Consider the following 24,996-nt stretch of genomic DNA (forward strand, 5'->3'; position numbering starts at 1 on the left):
TTCTGTTCTCACAGATCCGCGAACCTGCTGACACTGTGACCGAGCCGAGCCCACAGTCAAGATGCCCTGAAAAATTCAGCGCCTCATTTAACAACCACCAATTTCCTTTCCTTCTGCAAAATAAGAGCACACGGAACGGTAAAATAAATAAGAGAATAATAGAGAGACCTTATCAATGTTTCATGGCTTATCCGTCAAGTAGGTTCCTAGGACACAGCAAGTAATGACACTCTATAGATCAAGCTGGTGTCAGGCCGTTAGGACCAATGGTTCTCACACAGCCTAAAGCTATTACACGCATGCACGCACACACACACACACATATAAACACAGAAGAAATTGTGTTTTTAAAAAGAAAATCTATTTCACTGATCTTAATTCGGCTTTCAGTAATAAGCTCCCTCCATGAAATTAAAAATGTATTACCCAGCTGTTATAGAAGTAATTGGAAAAATGTTTAAAGCTGTTGGATGTTTCAATGCAAACTGCATTCTCGTTAGAGAAGGGTGGCACTATGCCAGACTTAGGTTTCGACAGTTGTTCAATGTGCGCATGCTTTTATCCAGAAACGAGTTGTAGAGGGCGTCTAATCCTATCTGAGTGGGATATTCGAGCACTTGAGGCTTTTACTCAAGAAGCTGTGTGGAACTCATAACCTCCTCCAGGCACAGACATCTTGACCTACAGTCATACTGCGCTACTGGTAAACAGGGTGTTTGACAATTATAATAATATTAATAATAATAATAATCAGACACACACATGTATATACACACACAAATATATATATATATATATATATATATATATATATATATATATATATATATATATATATATATATATATATTTGTGCTTATTCAGCGACATGGGTGTTAGTAAAGTGAGGTACTGATGTACAGTAGGTGATGTGAGAAGGTCTAGGGTGCAGTCAGTGTTCCAATTCGTTCAAAAGGTGTACAGCAGAGCTGAGGTCAGAGCTTTATAGCAGATCTTCCACTCCAGCCCATGTAACGCATATCTTCATGAAGCTGGTTTTGTAAACGAAGGCATTGTCATGCTGGAATAGGTTTGGGTCTTCTGGATCAAACAAAAGGAAAATTTCATGCTAAAGCATCCCCAGACATCCTTTACAACTGTGTGTTTGTGGTAATAGTTTGGTATGAACACATACTATTTAACCACTGTATAGAATATTAGGAAAGTGTATTCTGAGATAAAAGAGTGTCAAAAAAATGTCTTAATACTTTGCTCTTTTGTATTGTGCTGGAAATTCAAGGATCAAGCAGCTGGTTTTCAAGAACAACAAACTGGAAAAGTGTGGTTATTTCCCCTCACCAAGCATTGTCTGTAGACATGTTTAATCTTTCCTAGCTATTATTAGTTTTAGCATTGGTTGCTTCAGTGTGATGCAATGAACTCTGAGATGTTTGGATAAGTGTTACTTTTCAGGTTACTTGGATTGTAGGAAGGTACTGTTGAAGTTCTTCTTATGATCATCGCATAGCACAATTTGTTTCAAGTCTCCTTCATTTTGCTGTGTTTGCTTTCATTTTTCATGGAGCACGTCCAGCTCGCCACCATTTTGTGTTGTCTGTCCATTAGAACTTCAATGATCTATATCATATAGATATCTGCTCATCAAATAGATATCTATCAAATATAGATATCTGCTGATCAAAGTGGCTTTGAAGATCTGAAAATAGATAGTTGTGAAACTGAGACATTACTCACATGCGACTTCCAGTGAAGCGTTGTGGCTGACCGCCTCCCCCAGGTAGTTCTTGGCCACACACACGTAGCTGCCGTCGTCGGGTTTGCTGCGGCGGCCGTGCACGATGCGTAGGAAGAAGAGCGAGCCACTGGGCAGGAGCATACGGTGTGAGCGTGGGTTGTCCCTGTCTGTCTCCACGCGCTCGCCGTCTTTATACCACTCGACAGTGGGTGCTGGACGGCCCTCGGCCTTACAGTTCAGCGTAGCCGGCTCGCCCTTCGACACGATCAGGTCTGATGGGTGCTCCACGATCCGCGGGGGATAGTCCTCCTGGCGGATACGAGATCCTGGGAATAACAAAACAAGAAATGTTTGGATTATTTTTCAGAGATGAAAAAGACTCTCTTTAAGAACATGCCATCTTGCATCAGTAGCTCCTGTTTTCTCTTTACTCGTCCTGCATCTTTCCTGTGTTAACAAAGATTCAAACGCGGGTTGTTGAATTTATTTCAGGACTGTTATTGGTGCTATACAATCTGTAAAAGATCATATTTGACATCCCATTTCCAGATTTTTTTTTTTTGCCTCATCGTCCCCTGAGGGGTGCCGTATCATTGCTGTCACATTATGTGTTTTGCCTTTGTAGTATAAAATCCAATAAAAGCTTGTTCACCAAAAAATCATATTTGAATGATCTTGAAAGTTCACTCATAAAAATTTTATTTATATGCCAGAGATTTCACTCATTTACATCCTGCTGGCATGAGAGTAGCAAGACAAAATAAAATGCACAATAAAACGATGTCTTTGGAAATATGAAAAACAAAAAGATGATTTTGGACCCAGACGACAGAATTGTCAGACATTTCGAGACTATTTTCGTGTTTATATGCAAATAATTGAGATAAATGTATGATATATCGGGTATTCGACTTTTATTAGAAATATAGAACTACATAAGGGCATTGCTCTAAATCGAAAAGAAATGGGTCAACGAAGAAAATCGGAAACTTATTATTAAATAGCATTAAAGGACTACTTCACAATAGACCATATAAAATAAATATTGAAATGTTTATGATGTGCCTTGCAACGTTGGGTGGTTCTCTATTGCTACTCTTAGGGGAAGTCAGTGGGTGTTGCGTGTGGCATCACAGGGAGACATTACTATATCACTTAGAAATGGTGTTTAGTACTTTAATGGTGCTGACATTTTTAGATCTGATCTGTTTAAGCAGAATAAACAGATGAAGAGGTCAAAGAGCGGGACAAAGAAAAAAGGACTAAAGCGCTGCTGCATCACTGTCTTTATGTACCAGGGATGGGAAGATTCACCAATTTGCATAAAGTTAACGATGTGATGCATCGAATAAAAAAGTGTGCATCAGATACAAGATGGCATTTGTATCACGATGCATCGATTTTAACACATTTGCATTGGTTTAAAATGAATAATTTATAAATGTTTATTGAATAATTATTAGTAGATCGCTATACTTTTATTATTAAAAAAATTACCAATAATCTGTGAACAATATTTTATATGTAGATTGATTTCTCCTCGCTAAACTGTTTCTCTCACTACCATTGCTGCTACGTGAATATGGCATTTCACAACACTACGGAGACCTAAAAGTCCCATAGAATAGAGATTAGCATGCAGAAGTAGAGCTGCAACTTCCAGGAGACAAAACAGGAAAAGAGCACCCGGTTTTATTTAATCTTCTCTCTTTCTTTTTTGTTGCACTACAAAAGGCATGTGTGTGAAATGGCCATGCGTTAAAAGTCAGAAGGAACTGAAGCAAATTAATGATTTGCTCTCTGTCTGAATCAAAGGAATAAAATCAAACTATATTGAATTGCATCGCATCATATTTTTTCCATTGCATAGTGGAATCGCATTGTGTTGAATCAAATCAAAATTGGACCACACTGCATTGTCAATCGCATCCAGGGGGTGAATCGCATCGACTCGCATTGCATTGCATTGGTAGCTGCTTCATGTGTTTCTTTAACGTATCGTATCATTGGCTATGCATCGAAATGCGATTTGCATTGGCTTCATTTATAGAGATGCACACAAGGACTATTATTTTTTACAGTGCATACATACATTAAAGTTAAAACAAAACTCAATGAATGAAAGAAGTTTTAAGCATAATCTGGACTATGATAAGGTAAAGGTGATTTATTTTTTGTTGTCACATGTACCTTACATTACAGTGAAATTCTTTCTTTGCATATCTAGGCAATGTTTAGTAGCTGGGGTCACCCATAATACAGCACCCCTGGAGAACACAGGGTTAAGGGCAATGCTTATGGGCCCAAAAGCAATTTGGTAATACTGGGCCTTGAACCACCAACCAGTAACACAGGGTCTTAACCACTGAACAACCAAAACCTTTGATGCCCAAACATTGCAATGCAAGGAGGCTATATACATGTTCTAATTATGCTTGAATGTGAATAAGGTGTTGAGATCATGTGACAGTGCAGTGGCTAATAAAAAGTGCAATCCCACAGTACAATCTTCACAAGAGGAAGCAACAGCTTTGGATAATATCGAAAACCAGGAATCTTTCATTGCACTGAATTCTAAAATGCATTTTGGATGCCACTGAATAATTCATATTAGTTATAAATATAGATTTGCAAGTCTTATTTCTTACAATGAAATACTTAATTGACTGGATTTATGAGGTTCTATAATATATATACAATATATATACACAATAATAAATCCATGAGTGTGCATAGAAATGGTACACACACATATACTGTGTATGGTGTGCTCTCTTGAACCAGGCCAGGTGTCCATCATAAACAGGAAAAAAGAAATCAGATCCGATCGTCTAGGCTAGAGAGACTGACAGTGCGAGGTGCATGTTATATTTATGAAATTCCCACAGGAGTGAAGGAGTTCAATCAGCTATTTTATTAAGAGGCTCACTCAAACGCTCGCTTTCTCCTCAGCTGGAAACAGTGGAAGCCTGCATGTGCATACAATCACACACTGACGTGTGTAGGATTGTGTTCCGTTAAACGTGTTATTTACATACAAATGAGTGTGTGCTTGTTGGATTACTGCGTGCGATTTTTATTAATAGCATCCCTATTTCGTTTGACAGTTTCTTCAGGTTTACTATCAGACCTGAATCATTTTTCAATATTTATATTAAATATTGCGCTATGTGAAAATTGATCGTTTGCTCGAGTTGAAACCTGCATATGACTGAGGCAGGAGACGCCGCGTCGAAGCTCTCACCTACGGTATGCTAATGAGTTTGCTAATGAGAACAGAAATCCTAGCAACACACAACAAGCTAAAACCTCCATCTCGCTCCTGACATGCTGTGGCAGACTGGTAGACTGCATTAAAGATTTAACAGCAGAGCCTTGATATATGAAATTCCATCACTTCTTCAATTTCAGGACCTCATTCTCTAGACTGTCTGCTTAACGGACTGTCTGCAGGCCCATCTGAACAAAGCAATTCCCAGTGTTAAGGACCAAAAGTTAGAAGACTTGGCTCCCTCGATTGCTGAGCTTCTTGCATAAACATGATTGACTGCTCACTCGGACTGCTGTCGGTTCATTACTCCCTTCAGTGCTCCTGTACATATGAGTGCCCAGATTTCATAAGCTTCCATCGACAAAAACACAGACAGAAAACTGAAAAAACGTGTGGTCTTTCACAAATTTTTGAGCATGCTAGATTTAGATCATTCCCTCAGGAAAGGGGGAAGTAAAAGTGAGAAATGTAGGCATGTCCGTCCAGATTGACTGCTAGGGACTGACACGTTAGAGTGCATTCAGTAATATACACTCTATATATATATACATTATCTGTACGAAATCTATAAGCAAATGGCGAGGCAGATGGGGAGGATGATGAAATGCACGACCCTTCAACGCCTCGTCAAATCTGACTTTTTTTTTGGCTACAAGAATTTCTTCCTAAGTCCAAACACAAGCAAAGGCTCAGCCAGTGTCCTGGCTCTGATGTTCTTCAGAAAATTCAGCAACAGCAGGCGCTGTTCATAACAAGTTCACTTGCTGAGTGGTTTAGGGCACAGTTGTGCCATGTTCCTGATGTCAATTCAATAAATCCACTGTGAGGCCGGAATGCAATTTGGACACCGGGGCTGCAGCTTACAGCACGGAAAGATGAAAGCAATACCGATTATTTACTCAGTGTTACTCTACCGTCGGCCATTAAGCCATGGAGAATGGGATTTGGTGAAGTGCGGAAGCAGTTTCCGCTGCCTCATTCCCTCTACAGCCTACATCTCATTCCCCATTAAGGACAAGACGAATGATAGTGAAGGCTCGGGAATTTCAAAGAATCCACGCAGCCAGACACAGGACATTCCTAACAACTGATGATGTCGAATTCAAACCCAACGCAGTCTGCATGGAGATCATATAGTATGGTAAAATGTAGAAAGCAGTTTAATAAAATAAACAAAAAAATTGGGTTTTATTAATAGATTACCTCCTGAAACCACATTGGGCATATTTTACTGAAGTTCTAAACCAATTGGAAGAAAACAAAACCTGACCCTGAATCAGCGCTGAGTGCAGAAAAAGCACTCAGCATTTTTTTGGGGGGAAATTAACCCAATTTATTTGTTTTAAAAAGAAACCAAGCCCACCATCACACACTTCAAGACTAGGTTTAAAGAGTCTTTTTTAACTAAAACATTTACTTGATAAACCCTACAGGTACAAAGACTATACCTTAACATAAACATAGTTAATATATATATATATATATATATATATATATATATATATATATATATATATATATATATATATATAATGCAAATATTCACCAATCACCATTATTTTTAATATTTGCATATTTATAAGGCAACACAACACTAAAAATGATGCTAATGATTCTGAGTGAAGCTTTATCTTAATTTTTACTGGTGTAGAAGGAGGATAGAGGTTGCACATGATCAAATATGAATATTACATTTTTGACAAATATGCAAGAGTCCTCAAGGTTAGCAGATGTCATTGCTTTTTTTTTTATATAAGATTCCTGGGAAAATATGTCATCTTTCAGATGGAGACTTGGACAAAGTGTTCTTTAAACAGAAAAAGAATTACAGTACATTAGACCATCAATTTTGCTTAATGGCGTTACCTATTGAGGTGAAATATACATACAATACTAAAGATACAAAAGGTGTAGCTTTGAGTGTACCACCCCAACAACAAGCAATGATTTATTACCTTATTTTTCTGAGAGTGCAGAAGTGCACCAAGAGCTGAACCTGTGTTATGAAACTGCATTTCACCAATCAATCCACTGACAAATGATATGTTGTGAACACACATGGTTTGACTGACAGAGCGGTTCTTGCACTGAACCGAGGTCATGGCTTGTCTTAAAAGCCTGCCAGACATTATATTCTTTAGCTAACTTGTCATCAAACGTGTTCAAGAAATATAAAGAGAAAATCTGGATTGATTCAGGGTCATTTATAGGTCAAATATTTAGTGCTTATGATATATTCACATTGTATTAAAATGTAAATTCAGTGAATTGAAGGTTTGCAGGCAGGGGTGTGGCAGTGTACATTGAGAAGGTAATAAACTATATGTACTAGAATTCAGCTAAAAATACATACATTCAAGCGTTTATTTATCTTGGCAGGAATTATAGTGGATATAGAGCCTTTCCTGGGACAGGCACGAGACTAAAACACACCACGAATGAGATGCGATCCCATCAATGAGTACTGTGCCCATATCTTCACATCTAGTACCCTACTAACATGGTTTTGAGAGGTGGAAGGAAACTGGAGCAAGAGGAAACCCACACATATAAAACTCCACAGAGACAATGATCCAAGATCAGGGTCGTACCTTGACCTGTTAGAAGGAACCTCTGTAGCACCCTAAAAAACCCATAGCTCTCAATATACAATTTAATCCCCATAAAACCTACCTACCCACAGTGAGCCTACACTTACAAATAAATGCATCAAACTGTATTTCCCTTGTCACTTCCATAGAGTAACTATCAAGTGTACATCATCGTAGCACTGTATTAGGTATCTATATACATTTAAACCATAATTAAGTATATTATACCCAGTCCTTGAGGATGTACCTTTAATCATAGAGCTAATTAAAGCTATACCACATGTCACACAATTGGACATATACGGCTACCACATACACTCTGAAGGTACCCTTGAAGGTGCCACCTTAGTACCCACCCCACAGGGGCAATACAGTTATATCCTGTACCGGTTTGTTCAGTTAACATAGGAAATTTATGACACCGTTTCAGCTCTTTCTGCAAAGTCAATACCCAGGCTATAAGACTCATCCAGTAACCTTTTGCAGAAAGTGTTTGAATCGATTGCAGGAGCTAAAAGCTGTGATATCTATATAAAGAATGCCAAGGTTTAGATATAGTTTTCGCTTGGACTCCATATTTTAGACCTCAGTGTCCTCATTGGGTTTGGTGTAAAGGTTTAATGAAGAACAGAAAGAGAGTTCAAGTTAATTAATAGAGAAATTGTCCAAATATGTCACTTTTAAAAGTGCAGAAATAAACAAAGTTGTCAGGTGGAGTAGGAATAGGATGCAATCTGGCAGGAGTGTTATGAGAAAGATTGATAATCAAATTATTAACCAAAATGTACTGCTTTTTATTTATTTATTTAAAGAAAATATATAGATAATAATGTATTATTGAATTAAATGAATAATATGCACCTGAGTGCAATGGCTTGTGTTATGATGGAGACCTGCATCAGCACCAGAAAAAAAAAAAAAAAGACTTCGCATTGAAACAGTTAGGACAAGTTAAAGGTAGAGTTCATTAATAAATAAGAGGCAATTAATGGAATGAAGATATCTGGGAACCTACCATAGATGTGTGTGTTGAGAAATCCGCACAAAATAATGAACCGCAGGAGCTTCATGGTGACACAGTAGAGCTCATCGCGACCAGGCGCTTCATCAACACAACTTGGTGCAGAAATAAATCTCAGAAGTCGTTTGGCTTCTCTTCAGTCCAAACCCTGGACACGAATTTCAGCATCTAGCTCAAAGTTTCTTCACTCCATTTGCACATTAGCGGATGCACCAATGCACTGATCAATGCATTTTTGGTTTTCTTTCCAAGCAGTCCGTCGCCGTGTGTCAACCTCTCGCCGCGTCCGACTCTGACAGCATCGCATCAGATGTGCATGGCTCTGCACAAATCCACTCCAAAGCTGGTTGTTTACTTTACCAATGCGGATTCGGACCGGACGTCTCCAAAGATGTCTCCAAATATGTCCGAAAATCTCAGCAATTAAATGCGGCGAATTTGCATTAGAAGGATCGCAGCCTGCCGCCGCGCGAGCGCATGAGTGTGTATATGTGTGCGCGTGTGCCTGCGTATGAGTGTGTGCGTATATATGTGTGTGCGCGCGCCCGTGGAGGTGCACCTCTGCAGTCTGCAGCCTGAAAGATCAAGTTGGTCCACCTTGATCTTAATTTACTAGTAAAATACACAAAGTCTTTTGCAAAATAAGTATGAATAATTAGTTATTTGATTAATTGATCAATTAAAAAAAAAAAAGTTGATTCCTCGAGCGCATTCGAAATAAGAGACAAGTGTTGAGAACGTGATCTGCGACACGAATAGGAGCTTGACTACAACATGCTATGTTTCTAGTGTAAACCGCTGATAATATTGCTGAAATTAGAAAATCGAATCAAAGCCATATGGTGCGTGTGTGTGTGTGTGTGTGTGTGTTTAAGTGCTGTAGTTGGAGAGTGCAGTGTTTTGGCGGCACCTGTCGACGCATAATGCTTTTACCATCATTCCATAGCATTTCTATGTAGTCTTCTGGGAAACAGTGTCAAGGCATCACTTTGTAAGAATGGAAAGAAAGAAAGAAAGAAAGAAAGAAAGAAAGAAAGAAAGAAGAAAGAAAGAAAGAAAGAAAGAAAGAAAGAAAGAAAGAAAGAAAGAAAGAAAGAAAGAAAGAAAGAAAGAAAGAAAGAAAGAAAGAAAGAAAGAAAGAAAGAAAGAAAGAAAGAAAGAAAGAAAGAAAGAAAGAAAGAAAGAAAGAAAGAAAGAAAGAAAGAAAGAAAGAAAGAAAGAAAGAAAGAAAACCAAAAATCCCAACCCTAATAAATTCAATAACAATACAGTAATTAGCTGGAGTAATTATTTAGTCATTAGATTAACCATCATATCATTAATGCACATTATGTAAATTCATTCATAATTGCTATATATACACATTAGGGTCTACAAGATTCTACATTTGTTTGCTTATCGGTTAGAATATGCATCTTGCATTACCAAGGATGAAGGTTTAAATTCTGTACCTTTGGTTCTCCACCTGGTTGGGTCAGATGTAGGATGGACGGATTCGCCACAATTTATACGCAAGTAGTTTGGACAAAAGATCACATTTTCAGTCATGCCTACATTTTTGTTGATATCTTCTTATTCAATCGACTTGTGGAGTCAAAGCAAACGCTCTGAGAGAAACTCATAATTTCTGTTTATATCGTTCAAAGGTCAAAAAAGAAATGTAGAATGTAAATGTAGCTCAGTCAGGGCTGCATTGGGCATCAGGCTGAAATACCCCTGGAATACCCCTTAAAAACATTATGCGCATTTGAATCCACACCTACAACTTAGCATACATCTACTAGCATGTTTTTGCAAGGTAGGAAGAAACCAGACAACCCAGAGGAAACCCATGTGGCCACATAGAGAATATGATTAATTTTAGTAACCTCAAGCTGTTATGCTGCATCATTACAGAAAGCACACACTATACTAATCATTCTTGCTATTTGACTGTAGTGTTTGGAAAATTAAATCTGAAGAGTTGACAGTAAAACAGTATTAACAAGACAGCATAATATTTATATTGCCAGTTACATGTCACAGAAAAGTCTTGTATCATCAGAACAGTTACAATATAGCAATATTAAACACTTTAAATCACCGCAGCACCTTAAATGAAATCTTTCTGCTATCGGTATTTTCTATCCCTCATTTCCAACAGCCTAAGCAACAAAAAGAGCTCTAAACCCCAAGCTGTAACTATTTGTAATATGTTCATTATGTAAATTCACTCATAATTAATTTATGTAATTTCATTATTACATAGCTCTAATGGAAAAAATGAGACCCAATATAATCTTGTAGATTGGTTCTTAATTATTTATCAGTGAGCAGGGTCATCATGCATTGCAAAAGGCCAGGATTAGAGCTAATTTTCCTTATACTGCTGAAAGAAACATGTTAATGTTGGGCTTAAAAATGTGATCAAGTGCGTTTTAATCTTACTGAAAAGATAATAGAAATACAATTTTGTAAATGTGTTCTTAAATCCACACAGATATTATGACAATAACAGTTTGTATTTGAGTCATTTTGACTTTGACTCTATGATACTTTTGCAAAACTGCCAAAAAAAATATGTCTAAGGGCACATAAACATCTCTACTATAGGAAATTTCAGAATGCTCACTGTGCTTGCTGTCAAAGTGCATCTCTGTGCGAAGCGACATACGATGGCTGAGGGTATGGTTACATTCCAGTGAAAGACACTGGTAGGAATTGCACTTACGATGACGATCCTGTGACCCGGATCAACATCTACTGATGGCTGTGTCAGTCCCAGAGGCCGGTGGAGAGAAAGGGATGTCGAAATGGAGACAGGTGTAGTGGAGCAAAGCCGCTACATAGGCTTCAGCGCATGTTCGGTGCATGATGCAAGATCAAACCGCTGTAAGAGACAGTGATCTCTGGCTTCCTTTTCTTGCTTGCTGTTTGTTATCTTTGTAGTGGTTTAAGGACAGAACTGTAGGGCTTTGGCTTCCTTGGAAAAAAACATGTACTGTACATTGTTTGAGTAGGTGTACCAGCAGCACTCAGAACTCCAGTTCTACTCAAGGCATTTGTAGACAATGTACAGACTTTGAGATGGATTTTTTTTTTTTGTAAAACCCAAAATGGTGCAATGATTTTACAATGATTCGATGATGAACTGGTAACCTTGAAAATCTAAATAAGGCAGAGTAACATGTTCAATCCGGATTGAAATCTAATGCAGCAAGATCATTGATTTCGAGAATCACACTCAAGCATCTCTAACACATACTGGATCTATTGCAGGCTTGAAACACGTCGTTAACTGAACCATTCACTGATCTTCAGCAGGTCCTTAATCCTGGTCAGGGTTGTGGTGAATTCCTGCAATCTCCAGAACAACATTAGTACATTCTGAAGAAAGTAATACTTGCTCACACACGTATTTGTACGTTTTCATAAAAGTTGAAAGGAAACCTGAATATTCGTAAGAAGAAACAGAAAGAACAGACAGTAAATCCATACAGACAGATGTCAGGATCAAACCAAAAATCCTGGAGCTGTAAGGCACAAATACTACCTGCTGTGCTACTGTCTCATGCCTTTTAAATGAAAAACAAAAAACCCTAATATCTGAAGTTCATGACAATACCTTAAATACCTACAATGCTTAAACTATCAGTTTTTTGTCAATTTCTGTGTTTTGTTGTCTGTTTATAAAAAAAAAAAAGGGCTATAATTGTACCAAATACAATCCTTTTAACATGCAGAACATTAAACCAGTTAAAATCTGATAACTGAACTACTTATAACTGAAAACGTACACAATGCCAGGGGTTTAAAAAAATATAGAGTCAGCGCAATGTCACTGTGGTATTGACTCTGTACCAAAAATATTATTTGTAATGCATTCTAACAGAAAAAGGTTTGTTTTGCGCATTCGTGAAATAGCAATTCTATTTTTGTGCAGAAAAATTTTAGAAAGATTGATGCGCAGACATCTATAGATTTGCAGACATCTGCTGTGGTGAAGGTGTTAAATGGCAGTTAGTTGGGTGCCAGTGATCGGTTGGGCGGTTTTGACCACCCTTTGCATGACTTTACGTTCACACACAGTGAAGCCTCAGTACCATACAGTGATTTAGTTGGTCAGAATGCTCTCGATGATGCAGCTGTGGACATTTTTTAGAATCCCTGGGGACAGATGAGCTTTCTTAAGACTCCTCAAGAAGTACAGGTGTTGTTGAGCTGAAATGTTTTGGTGCCAGGACAGATCCTCAGAGATGTGGACTTCCAAGAACTTAAAGCTGGAGATCCGCTCAACCTAGTCCTGAAAGATCCCTAATAACACCACAAAGCATTAATGTAAATCTCTGAACATTTTTATATTCATTTTTCAATAGTTGTTTTATTGAAAATATCATAGTGTATGATGGGTTTCAATACTCATTGGTTTGTCACTGTTAAATAAACAACAACTGGAGAACAATGTTAGTTAGCCTTTTATGTTAGCCATGAATACAATAAAAATCTTACTACACTAAAGAAAACCCCACACGAACCTGAATAGGTTAGAAAGCTATCTAACCAGTCTAATGTAATGTGATTTTTTTTCCATTTCTAAAGGTTAATGATATTACAACTCTTAAATCATATCACGTAACAAAATGTATCCAAAGGGCATATGAAAGGGGGTTGGCAGTTTTACGGCAGAGATGTACCCCTTCTAACCTTTGTAACCTCCCCCTTCCTCCTCAAACTAAACACTGTCTCTATGCTCGAAAAGACATGAATGTGTAGAGCCCCATCACATTGAATTAGCCTATCAGTAATACTATAAACCTTGTCACAATAGAGATAATGCAAAAATTCCTCTATATACTCTACGATGGCAACATAAAATGGAACATTGGTCTTAATACATTTACTAAAACATTGGATACATTTTTTATGCAATTAATTTTAGAATTTGTGATGGGCTGGATTATCTGCTGCTCCTTTTGGACTTGCTGCTACTGATCAGCTCTGGTCATGTCTGTTGTGGGTCAGCTTCTCTAAGCTGGGAAAACTACTGTAGAACAAAAAATATAAAAATATATATTATTTTACATGTATTTTTTATTTTATCAATTGCTTGTGTGCATTTTTACATTATCTATAAATTCTTAAAAACACCTTTATAAACCAGAAAGTCTTATCTTATCTGCAAATTAGCTCAGTTTGGGTTTACAAAAGCAGCCGTTTACTGTATATTTAAAAAGGCCTAAATGATTCCTGGGTTTTCCGAGAAAAGTCCACATTTATCCAAATCTGTCGAAGCTCTCCAAAGAACTCCATCGACCGTCCACACTCAATCGCTAAGGTAAAAGTGTTGCCAGGCAACCCGCGCTAGTGTTTTGCACTGACAAAGCAAAATCACACTCCGTTATACCCATCATCCATCTCTCGCCATCTCTCTGGAACACACACACTTGAGCAGTGTCAAGGTCACAGGCTTCGTTGTGCGCCCCATTAGAGCTCCATGACTGTGTTTGTCTACGGAGCAGTGGTGGGAACAGATGGTGTTGGCGATTGGGCTGTCGGGCCGAAGGCTCAGTCAAACACATCTAGTGAAAGTGGACAAGGGCCGACTCAACAGCAGTCCACATTTACAGCGCTGTCTTGTACAAGCAGCTGTTAAAAACAAAACCGGAGCGGTATGATAACAGGAGAGGACTATATATTTAAAAAGAATATATTTATTTCATTTCTTAGATTTTCTTTTTCAGGAAAGAAATTATGCGACTTTCTAAATACGTCTCTAAGGTTCAAACGGTCATACGTAAGTTTGAGTCATATCCATAACTAATGACTGGTCTCTGTATATGCTGTAATCTCTTTCACACAAGAAGCATAACCTTCAAAAGACTTCCCATGTGATTCACCCAATGAGGTCACTGCATTGTATTGTATAATGAATCAAATTCAACCCCCTGTCATGGATTCTTGGAGTCCTCTACCTCATTAAGCTCTCTCCACCACAATATCTACAAATCTTGGTTTATAACTGTAATACCATACCAACTTTCTCCGTCCAGAAAATGATGTATTAAATTTATTGCATGATACTGAAAGACCGTTTTCTTCAATACAACCTAAACACCTGCCATTTCTGCTAATATCCATTATATATTATTCATACTTCATTTTGGTTGTATAACAACACAGCAATGACAATTAATTTTGATCCCTAATGAGCAAGAGGTGTCTGGCAAAGAGAAAAATAAGACAAACCAGACAAGAAGGGAATCCATTCGCTTTAGAGTGACACAAGGTAGTGGGATTATACATTTAAACTCTTCTACAGTCATATGCAATAATATACTACGGACAATACTATGCTGAAAGAATGTTGAAAATATTTATCCAGTAATGAGATTTAGTTGTTTTTGGATGTGTTTTGGGAGTAGTTATATGGAATGTCTATTTTTGTTTTTATTTTTGTACAAAAAAACTTAGTCTGTGATCTAATCTAAAGTAATCTATCATAATATTAAAAGATATGTATAGATTTTTATGAGGTTTTTTTTCTAAATGAGTCTTGAGCGATTTATGCCACATGACTGAAGGCTGGTGATGGAATATGAATAAAGGTCACATAGGAAGGTATTGTTCTATTTAAACAACTCAAACCATTTGAAGTTGTTGTGTATTGTTCTGAACTGTCACATGGCTAATATATGAAACCACTTAAGCATTTGCCTGCCGTAATGAAAGACTCTATTTATAACCCAGTGTGTAGCTTTTCAGGAGAAAACTTGCAATAAGGGTAAAAGTCATGACTTATGCCCACTGTTCTGGTATAGACTCCAGATACACCATTACCCTGGCCAGGATAAAGTAAATATAAAGACACTGATTAAATAAAGGAGTGGGTGTGTAGGTGGGTGTCTGGCTGAATGTGTGTGTGTGTGAGTTATTAAGTGAGTGAGTAAGTAAGTGGGGGGAGTGAGTGAGGAAGCGAGGAAGTAAGTGAGGGAGTGAGTGGGGAGTGAGTAAATGGGGAGTGAGTGGTGAGTAAGTGAGTGAGGGAGTGAGTGAGTGAGTGAGGGGTGGGGAGTGAGTGAGTGGGGAGTGAGTGAGTGGGGAGTGAGTGAGTGAGTGAGTGAGTGGGGAGTGATTGAGTGAGTGGTGGTGAGTGAGTGAGGGAGTGGGGGTGAGTGGTGGTGAGTGAGTGAGTGAGGAGTGGGGAGTGAGTGGTGAGTGGTGAGTGAGTGAGAGGGGAGTGAGTGGTGAGTGAGTGGTGAGTGAGTGGTGGTGGTGGTGGTGAGTGAGTGAGTGAGTGGGGAGTGATTGGTGATTGGTGAGTGAGTGAGGGGTGGGGGAGTGAGTGAGTGGTGAGTGAGTGAGTGGTGGTGAGTGGTGAGTGAGGGAGTGGGGAGTGAGTGGTGGTGGTGAGTGAGTGAGAGGGGAGTGAGTGAGTGAGTGAGTGGTGAGTGAGTGAGTGGTGGTGGTGAGTGAGTGAGTGAGTGAGTGGGGAGTGATTGGTGATTGAGTGAGTGAGTGAGGGAGTGGGGAGTGAGTGGTGGTGGTGAGTGAGTGAGTGAGTGGTGAGTGGTGAGTGAGTGAGGGAGTGGGGGTGAGTGAGTGGTGGTGGTGGTGAGTGAGTGAGTGAGAGGGGAGTGAGTGAGTGAGTGAGTGGTGAGTGATTGGTGAGTGAGTGAGTGAGTGAGTGATTAAATGAGTGAGTAAGTGAGTGAGTGAGTGAGTGAGTGGTGAGTGGGTGGGAAAGCGATTGAGTGAGTGTGGCACTGAGTAAGTGAGTGAGTGAGTGAGTGGTGAGTGAGTGAGTGGTGGTGAGTGAGTGGGTGGGTGGGAGAGCAAGTGAGTGGGGAGTGAGTGAGTAAGTGAGTGAGTGAGTGAGTGAGTGAGTGAGTGAGTGGGGCAGTGGTGAGTGGGTGAAAGAGTGAGTGAGTGTGGCACTGAGTGAGTGAGTGAGTGAGTGAGTGAGTGAGTGAGTGAGTGAGTGGTGAGTGAGTGGGAGGCGAGTGAGTGAGTGAGTGAGTGAGTGAGTGAGTGAGTGAGTGAGAAAGTGAATAGGTGAGTGAGGAGAAAATTTTGAAAAAATGAAAGGGAAAAAGGTCAAACTAACAGCAATGTTTGTGTATAATAATAAAATATAGTAGTGATGAAGTGTGTGAATATAAACAGGGGTCTGTCAACTATCAAGATATGTTTCTCTGTCAGCACATGCATTGTTGTATCTTAAAAGCCAATATCATTTACAAAAAGTGCATCATCCCAAATCGAATTTGTGGCTTCATTCTATTGTAAATATCTGTCATTTCTCAAATTGGGTTGGATTGATGCTATATAGTTGTGGTTCAATTGTTGGGATTAGCTTCATTTATATTCAAATGCAAAACATAACCTAAAAAAAACTATTGAAAGTAGAAATGTTAACTGATAAGAGACTACATTATCTTTCCACTTTCCCCTTTGTTGTTGTACAAAAAAAGTTACTACCGGCAAAATTGTTAGTGAGAAATGTTCTAACCCTGTACACATGACCATCAGACCCATTGTGTTTCTTTCAAAAACTGTTTCTACAAAGTCACACAATTGTGTTTTTATACTGTAGCTTTGCATTTTCCTGTGCATATAGTGATATCAATAAAATCATAGTTTGGCAGGTTGGAGTCAAACAACACAAATGCTGATATCCCCTGGATTTTACATGCTGTTAAAGGAATCATGGATGGAGAAAATGTTTTAGAGGAGGATTTAATTTTACACACCAAGAAACTGAATTTAAAGAAATGATGATTTATATATTTATGGCATTTGGATGCTCTTACCCACAGTGACTTAAATTTATCTCATTCATACAGCTAAACAGCTCTGGAGTCAAGGGCCTTGCTCAGGGGCCAAAAGTGGCAGCTTGGTGTGGCCTTGGATTTGAACTTCAAAGCTTTGGATCCAAAGTTGTTGTTTTTTAGAAATGCATTTGATGCCTGTAACACTGGAAAATAGTTGGGACAGCGGTAGCAAAAGATTAAAAAAGTGATTGGGGGAAGAAATCTGGTGAAACAGGTCACTAAATAGGTTAATTGTAACAGTGCAGAATTGGGTATAAAAAGAGTATCTTAATTTAAAAAAAATGTTTTCAAAAATACCAGTTAATGCTGATGAAATCCTCAAATCTTTTGCAATTTTACAACTACAGTAGATAATAATGGAAAAATTAAGAGAATCTAAAGAAATCTTTGTTCACAATTGACAAAAGAGTTGACCATTGCAAACTCTATAATGTAAAATAAAAAACTTATATAAGCAAGAGCCAGAAGTGCCACTCAATCCACAGTCCAAAGATTATGATGCAACAACCATACAGAACCTTTTTGAAAAAATGTAGCTTGCAAACAAATACAATATTTTTAGAAAAAAATAACATTGCAGTAACATTTCAACAACATCTATTATGTTAAAACGTTTCCGATTTCCAATTAAATATAGCGTTTAAATGATTTGCTCTTTTTATTTTACACAGAGTCTCAACTTTTTTTGTCAACTGGTTTGTATAACTTTTGAATCCTGATAAATATATACTCTTTTGTTCATGTTAGGAAATATAAAATAAACAGCCATTACATCATCTAATGCATTCTAAACCAAATACATGCACTGAAGTACATAGAAAAGTATAATTAAAATGATTGGCTTTTTATCTAACGAATACATCTGCAACAAACTCATGTGAGTGTTATAATTTTGCAATGCTACTGATTGAAGGTTGATTGAAGTAAAATAAATCTAAATTGCAAATTTAATCACTCTATTCATAATCCCAATACAAATATTTTGTAAAATTTGCTTTAAAACTGAAACAATGCTTGGGGAAAAAAATGTGGATGTGTAGCTAGTCCTCAGACACACACTCATTAGTTTGAAACTCCAAATCGTATGAAGTCCTCCAGTCTACGAGTACTATAATAAACATCTAAATAACTGCAAATGTTGATTACATGACAATTATATAACAGTACAAGTGCATTCAAATAACAGTTGCAGTAGCACTTTATGAAGTGAAGGTCAGAACATGGCACTTTTTTAGAAATAGAAAAATTATTAGATTTAATAACAGATCAATTTAATTACTTCACCTGGGCTATTAAACAAAAAATTAAATACTGCATTTTTTTCTAAGGGAAAATGTCATCTTTTGTGTATGCTTTAGTCTGAGAAACATTCATGGCCGGTGAACATTTCTGTGACTAAACGTTACTCTAATTGTTATTGCCCTGGATTTATCAGCAGGGTTCTTTATTATTGGACTGACAATGTCAAACAGACAGAGAACATAATGGAGATTGTTTGGCTGGGGATTGGGGTGAAATGGTTTCCGTTGCAATTCATGCCAGATATGTGACATTAATTTCTATACTGAGGTCAAGTAACATAGTGTCTCAAAACTGGACTGATTTCTATTCATTCTTTGTTAAGTATAATAGTGTAATGCAGTGATAAAGCCTCCATCATCAATGTCGATAAATGTAGGTGCATAAAACTACAGCATTAGGTACATGCAAAAGAATAATTTCCTGACCACCCACACGCTCAATTTTCTGTCATTTTGTTTTATGAAATGCTTCCATGAAATACACAATAAAAAAACTCTGGATTGTTTTCTACTTTTATACATGTTTCACCATACAAGAGATCATTAACAAACTCATCATGGACTGGCTCAGATGTGCTCACACACAAATGCACACTTAAAACAGACATTCATTCAATCATTCTGTGTTACACAAAGCACTGTTGCTTTTTATTCATTCATAAATGTAAAAAGAAAATCATACATTTATTATTATTGTTATTAGCTACAGAGTTTATATTATTATAAATAATGAGTCCATAATTAAACTGATAAAATACTTGCACACTGTGAAATCATCCCTAAAGGTCTTATTGGGGGTCCCCAGTTGTTATGTATATCATATTTTTTGCTAAAATATTCTTGGGGACCCCCTTAAGTCTATTTTTACTTGTCATGGAGGGTCCCTAATGCCTAATGGAAGGTCCTGGATCCCCCAGCCCCCTCCTCAATTCGAGCACTGATTCTACTGTAAGGGTAAAGGCACTATGTCTGCAGTTGACTGCAAAAGTTTACACACACACTCATCACATTCGTGATAATGACATGACATGTACTTAACATGAAAATTATATGTTTAAAGAAATATCAAAAAGTAATTTCTAACTAAATGTGTTTTGCAGAGAAGGTATAGTGACAGTAAAGGTTATTGTCCATTCTAAAGTTAGCAGAAGCTGTATCTTATTTTGAAGGCTCTTTTTCTGAAGGGGTTGAAAGTAACAAGTATCTGGATTTATCAAAATCTAGAGATGATGTTTTTGTAGATGTGCAGCCTTTAAATAATACAATAACCTAAGTTTGTGGAACGTCAACACTTTTTTTGTTAACATCCCATAAATAATTTTTTCTCTCTCTCTTATCAGATCTCTTTTATCTTTTTTTTTACTTTTCATTTCACTGCAAGTTGTATCTTTCATATAAATATGTTTGTGACAACTAAAAAATCTTGAATCCATAGCGCTAGCGTTAGCTGCTAGACACTTCCGGGTTGGCAGCTAAGGCTAGCGCTATTGATTCTTTAGCGTTTTTGTGCATGCGCAAAACAAACCTTATTATCAGTTAATCTAGTTTCTTTTTTATACCCCTGGCATTGTTGTGTATGTTTTTAAGATTAAAAATAATAATGATGAAAGCTCAAAGTGTGAGGCAGAGACTAAACAAACTTGCGGTCCGCCACTTTATACGTTCCTGAGGAACACTTAAAGGATTTCATTCAGTACACATATTATACATATTTAGGTATAGATGCATAGTTATATGTATATTTATCTAGAGATAAATATGTATATTTATCTAGAGATAAATAGACAGACACAATAATAACGTTTAACCCATACCTGAGAAGTTTTTCGCAGCAGCAATACTAAATGTTTTATTTCAGTAAAAGCACCATACCATTCTTTTCTGTGGCTTTCAGTGCATACATGCATACATGAGTTTCAAGGAATTGTTTACCAGTCCCATTTACAACTGCCATACTGTCCCAGATGCTTAACCATGTGAGAGAGGCATGCTTGGAAATAAGAGCAAGTTTACTCTTCAGTGAGATGGGTATGTGCGTAATCAGTGGCAAGGACGTTCAACACAATTTATTTTTCCTGTCCATGGTTAGAAGGCAGGAAAATCATTAAGACTGACAACGAGAGAAAAGCATGAGAGGAGGCAGATGACTGATAAACCCCCCTCACACAGAATGTAGTCCTCTTTACATGCCCAAAAAAACAGCTAATAGACTTCTCCCATCCGTGTAAACATTGCATTTCCATAGTAATGGCCTCTATTGCATATCTCCAGCGGGTTGACGGGGCGAGAGGAAGACATGGCACTGGGCTCTTAATCCTGTTGGCCCTGCTATGGCTGTGCCAGCCTTCCAGCTGAAGACAGCAAATTAGAGTAAACACAGAGATCCCCGACTTACCGAGCGAATGCACTGAAAACACAAATGGCCGTTGGCCCACAGACAAAGATCTGCAGCTCTCTCCTTCTTCTTCCTCCAAGCCAACAAACGGGCCAATTATTATTCCGATGCACTACCTATTGCTATGATCATCACCTGCAGCATTTTCCTCGCCTTGTTTCTCATGTGGCGTAGCGTGTCTGCTATAATCATATTCGAGGTTTTTTTTTTTTTTGCTTGCTTCTTCTTCAAGAAACGCCTGAACACTCTACTCTTTAGAGAGCACTTGAATATTGATGCAGGAACACCTTCAGCATGTTGCCTCAGTGTGCATATAAATGTCTGTACAACAATCTAAGAGATGTGTTCTTTTTTTTTTGCTGCACTGCTACTTTTGGATGCATATATTGCTTTACTATTCTTAGTATATATACTGTGTGATATTATTAATATCACTTTGGTGTTGAAGGCTTGATTCTGGCCAGACAATGACACAGAAATTTGTGCAGCTAATATGAAAAATGTATTAGCTATTTCTGGAAGGAGTCTCCAGTGTTCGATTTAGACATTCAGATGGAAATAACTTCTGATATGTGAAAGTCTTCAGAACAGAGAGCTTTATATTTACAGCATTTGACAGACACACTTTTCCAGAGCGACATGCATTTATCTTATTCACACATCTGAGCAGCTATAGGGTTAAGGGCCATGCTCAGGGGCCCAGGAGTGGCAGATTGTGTCGCTGGGATTTGCACTTATGATCATCAGATCCAAAGTCCAATGCCTTACCCACTAAGCTACCCCATACTAAACTACCATCTCCCCCATCTTTTTGGAGCACAAAAAAAAAGTTATTTGTTGCATTTTTCTTTTTTATTGAGAGAGAAGTTAAAACTGTTATTAGGCTACTGTGAGGTAAATGAGGAAACATACTTATCTCATCCTCAGTGGAGATGGAGGCTCAATGATTAAGATTTTGGAGTTCAAATCTCAGCACTACTAAGCTGCCACTTTAGAGCTCCTAACTGCTCAGTTGTGTAAATTAGATAATTGTTTAAAAGTATTATGTACTTTACAATATAAAAAATCATTCAACTTAATAATGGTAACAGTAACTGGGATCACATGGGATTTGATCACATCATACCACATTTGTAAACATGATCTATAATTAAAAATCCTCATGTTTAATTCAGAATATATTACTAGAAAAGTGTCTTATTTGTACAGCTGGCATTAGATAACTTAATGTTGTGACATCAGATCATTCCTTTATTTAAATTATTATTAAGTAGATTTCCCCCTTTTTAAATAATCTCCATGTAAAAAATCTTATTCAGGACTATTAGATATTATAATTGTTATTAGCCAGAACATTGCAAGTATTGTACCCCCATCCATAGCCCCAAGCCCCACCATCCGAATATTAAGCATTTCCTTCTAGAATCATTCACCCATATACTGTACAGTACACAGTGAAATGACATAACCTTTCGTCTACCAAAGTGCTAAATAAACAGCATAAAGAAAACAAAGATAACATCTTGTAAAATAATGCAATACACATTACAACAGACACATGAGTGTGCAAGGCTACATAAAGTACCCTTGTGCAAACAACATTAAGCTAGCTGGATTTTATATAAATAAATAGATTTGTATTTATATAATGTTATATACAACCAATAAAGGACTGTTTATCATTGCTTGTTAAGGAGAGCAAGTTAAATTTCACTATTTTATAATGTTACTCATCATGTTACCTGTCTGTCAGCAATAAAATAAATCAGAATCTAACTTCATCACACTTGTGTTCCATCTTATAAAAAGCCTATTCTCAGTTTATTTCTTTTTGTATCCGATGATTGTGGTTTTGGCCATAAAAAATGTTTTCTTTATGCTAAGCCTTTAGTGCTTCATTTTAGCGTGTCAGCTATTCTGAGTACTAAGTAACAGGACTCTGGGGAAGAGGAGTAAAGCTGATAAGATCAACACAACCAAGGAGTCTGTCGTGTTATTTGGAACATGAGGCAATAAATAAAAAGTGCTGCAGCTGTAAAATGCTGTGGATCATTAGCCAGGTTATTTTTTTTTACTCATCTCTTTGAAAAGGTTGGAGAAATAAAATTTTTTTATAGTTTTTTAATCATTTTTTTCATTGATGGAGTTTTTGATCGATCCTACACTTGTGTTGCTTTACAGGTAGCAACAATCTGCATTATGTTTCTACTACATATCCATGATCATTATTATGTAAATCATTTGATTAGCCCAGTCTTGATTGGTTTGGATGAAGGCTCCTCGGCTCGTGTGGTTGTTTTTCTTCAGGAGACACTCTTAGCTTTGCACGGCAGTGCTGCCCCTCAGTGGTCCACTCTGGCAAACACACACCAAAGCACCAAAGCTTCAACATATCAGAGATGCCCTTACACACTCCTTAACAAAAGCAAAAATGAGTCTTGCCTAGAATGAAACCAATAAGCTTTAAGAGCAAATCTTGGGTTGAAAAATAAAAAATGTTATGCACTCCTGAGAGCTTGCAAAAAAAAATAAAAAAATGTGCTTGCTGTGAACTGTTTAGGAAAAAGTTAGAAAGAGGGAAACTTGTTTATCTTCTTAATTATCTGAGGGCCTATCCCAAAAAGTGGGAAAAATGCCTTGATGTTACAGAATTTATAGTTATACCTTCTTACAGTTTTTTGTAAATGTGTTGAATTGATAAATTGTGCAGATGCATCTTGAATGTCACTAATGAAGGTGAACGGCAACAGATCAACCAATAATCAACTCGATCTCTAAAACAACCTTCAATTGGAGAGTGTGTACAAACAGACAAAACACAGAATTATACATTCTAAAAAAACGGATGAACAACTATGATACAAACAAACACTTGTATAGTAGAGTGAAAGTGTGAATTCTGCCCGGTCTCTTGCAATAAATATAAATCAAATATGCAATCAAATAAATACATTTGTGCTGCTGAAATTCATAGATGCCAAACAGAAGAAAGTCAAATTTTGTGCATTTTCAGTCACTGTGATCCAAACCATAGTTTATATCAAGAAATCCTGAAACTGTGCAGCGTCACACTGAGAACATGAATAAACATTTTGATTAATTTGTTTGTGAAAAATGACAAAGGGACTTTACATTCTGATGGGAATTACATGTTCATTGACACAAATAATCACTTTTGAGAGATGAAATAAGGATTTTGAGAAAAGTTCAGGCTTTTGTGTTGTTTGTACAAATTGTTTTGAGAATGTACCTACTTAATTAAATTCATTTTTTATTTCATTAAAAAAATAGAAAAACACTGACTTGTTGTTTGTGTGTGTGTGTGTGTGTGTGTGTGTGTGTGTGTGTGTGTGTGTGTGTGTGTGTGTGTGTGTGTGTTAGTTGACCTGTAATAGAGAAAGCTGTTATTGAAGATAACATTTATTTATTCATTTGGTCAACACTATCCAAAGCCAACTGCAAGCCAGGCAAAACCAATCCAAGTATACATCTGAGCAGGTGAGGGTTAACTGTTTGCCTCAGGGATGGTATCCAAAAGCTGGCTCAGTATTATTCTTTCCAGAAATGCTGAGCCACAACTTTCCACTTTAACAGTCCTAATTCAATTTCCACCAGGGCATCAGAGTATGAAAACTTGCTGCATGACAGCTAATTTGGTTCTACAGGATGTTGTGTAGTTTTCAAATGTACACAATAATGTAGGCGTTGCTTGAAAGGTCTGTTTCTGTTTTATGGCTCAATAATGATATTTTAGCTCCAGTTTGAAAATTTTTTAACAATGGTTACAGTCCCATTTTCAATTTATTTCAATATTATACATTTGGTATATAATTGTATCCTGGCTCTGTAATAGTATTTTGGCACCAGTGACT

General features: G+C 37.4%; 1 protein-coding gene across 3 annotated transcripts in view; it reads right to left on the reverse strand.

The window, feature by feature from the left end:
* LOC124393422 (roundabout homolog 2-like) overlaps positions 1-9,402 on the reverse strand; it is a 140,835-nt gene extending 131,433 nt beyond the window's left edge. For all 3 annotated transcript variants that reach the window (XM_046861251.1, XM_046861250.1, XM_046861249.1), the window contains exons 1-2: positions 8,613-9,402; positions 1,735-2,061 (exon numbers count right to left, since the gene is read on the reverse strand). In XM_046861251.1, coding sequence (XP_046717207.1) covers positions 1,735-2,061; positions 8,613-8,667 — 382 coding nt within the window. In that variant the 5' untranslated portion in view covers positions 8,668-9,402. The remainder of the gene's footprint in view (positions 1-1,734; positions 2,062-8,612) is intronic.
* Between the last annotated feature and the right edge of the window lie 15,594 nt (positions 9,403-24,996).

The sequence above is a fragment of the Silurus meridionalis genome, chromosome 11 (assembly GCF_014805685.1).
Source record: "Silurus meridionalis isolate SWU-2019-XX chromosome 11, ASM1480568v1, whole genome shotgun sequence".
NCBI classification, from domain to species: Eukaryota; Metazoa; Chordata; class Actinopteri; order Siluriformes; family Siluridae; genus Silurus; species Silurus meridionalis.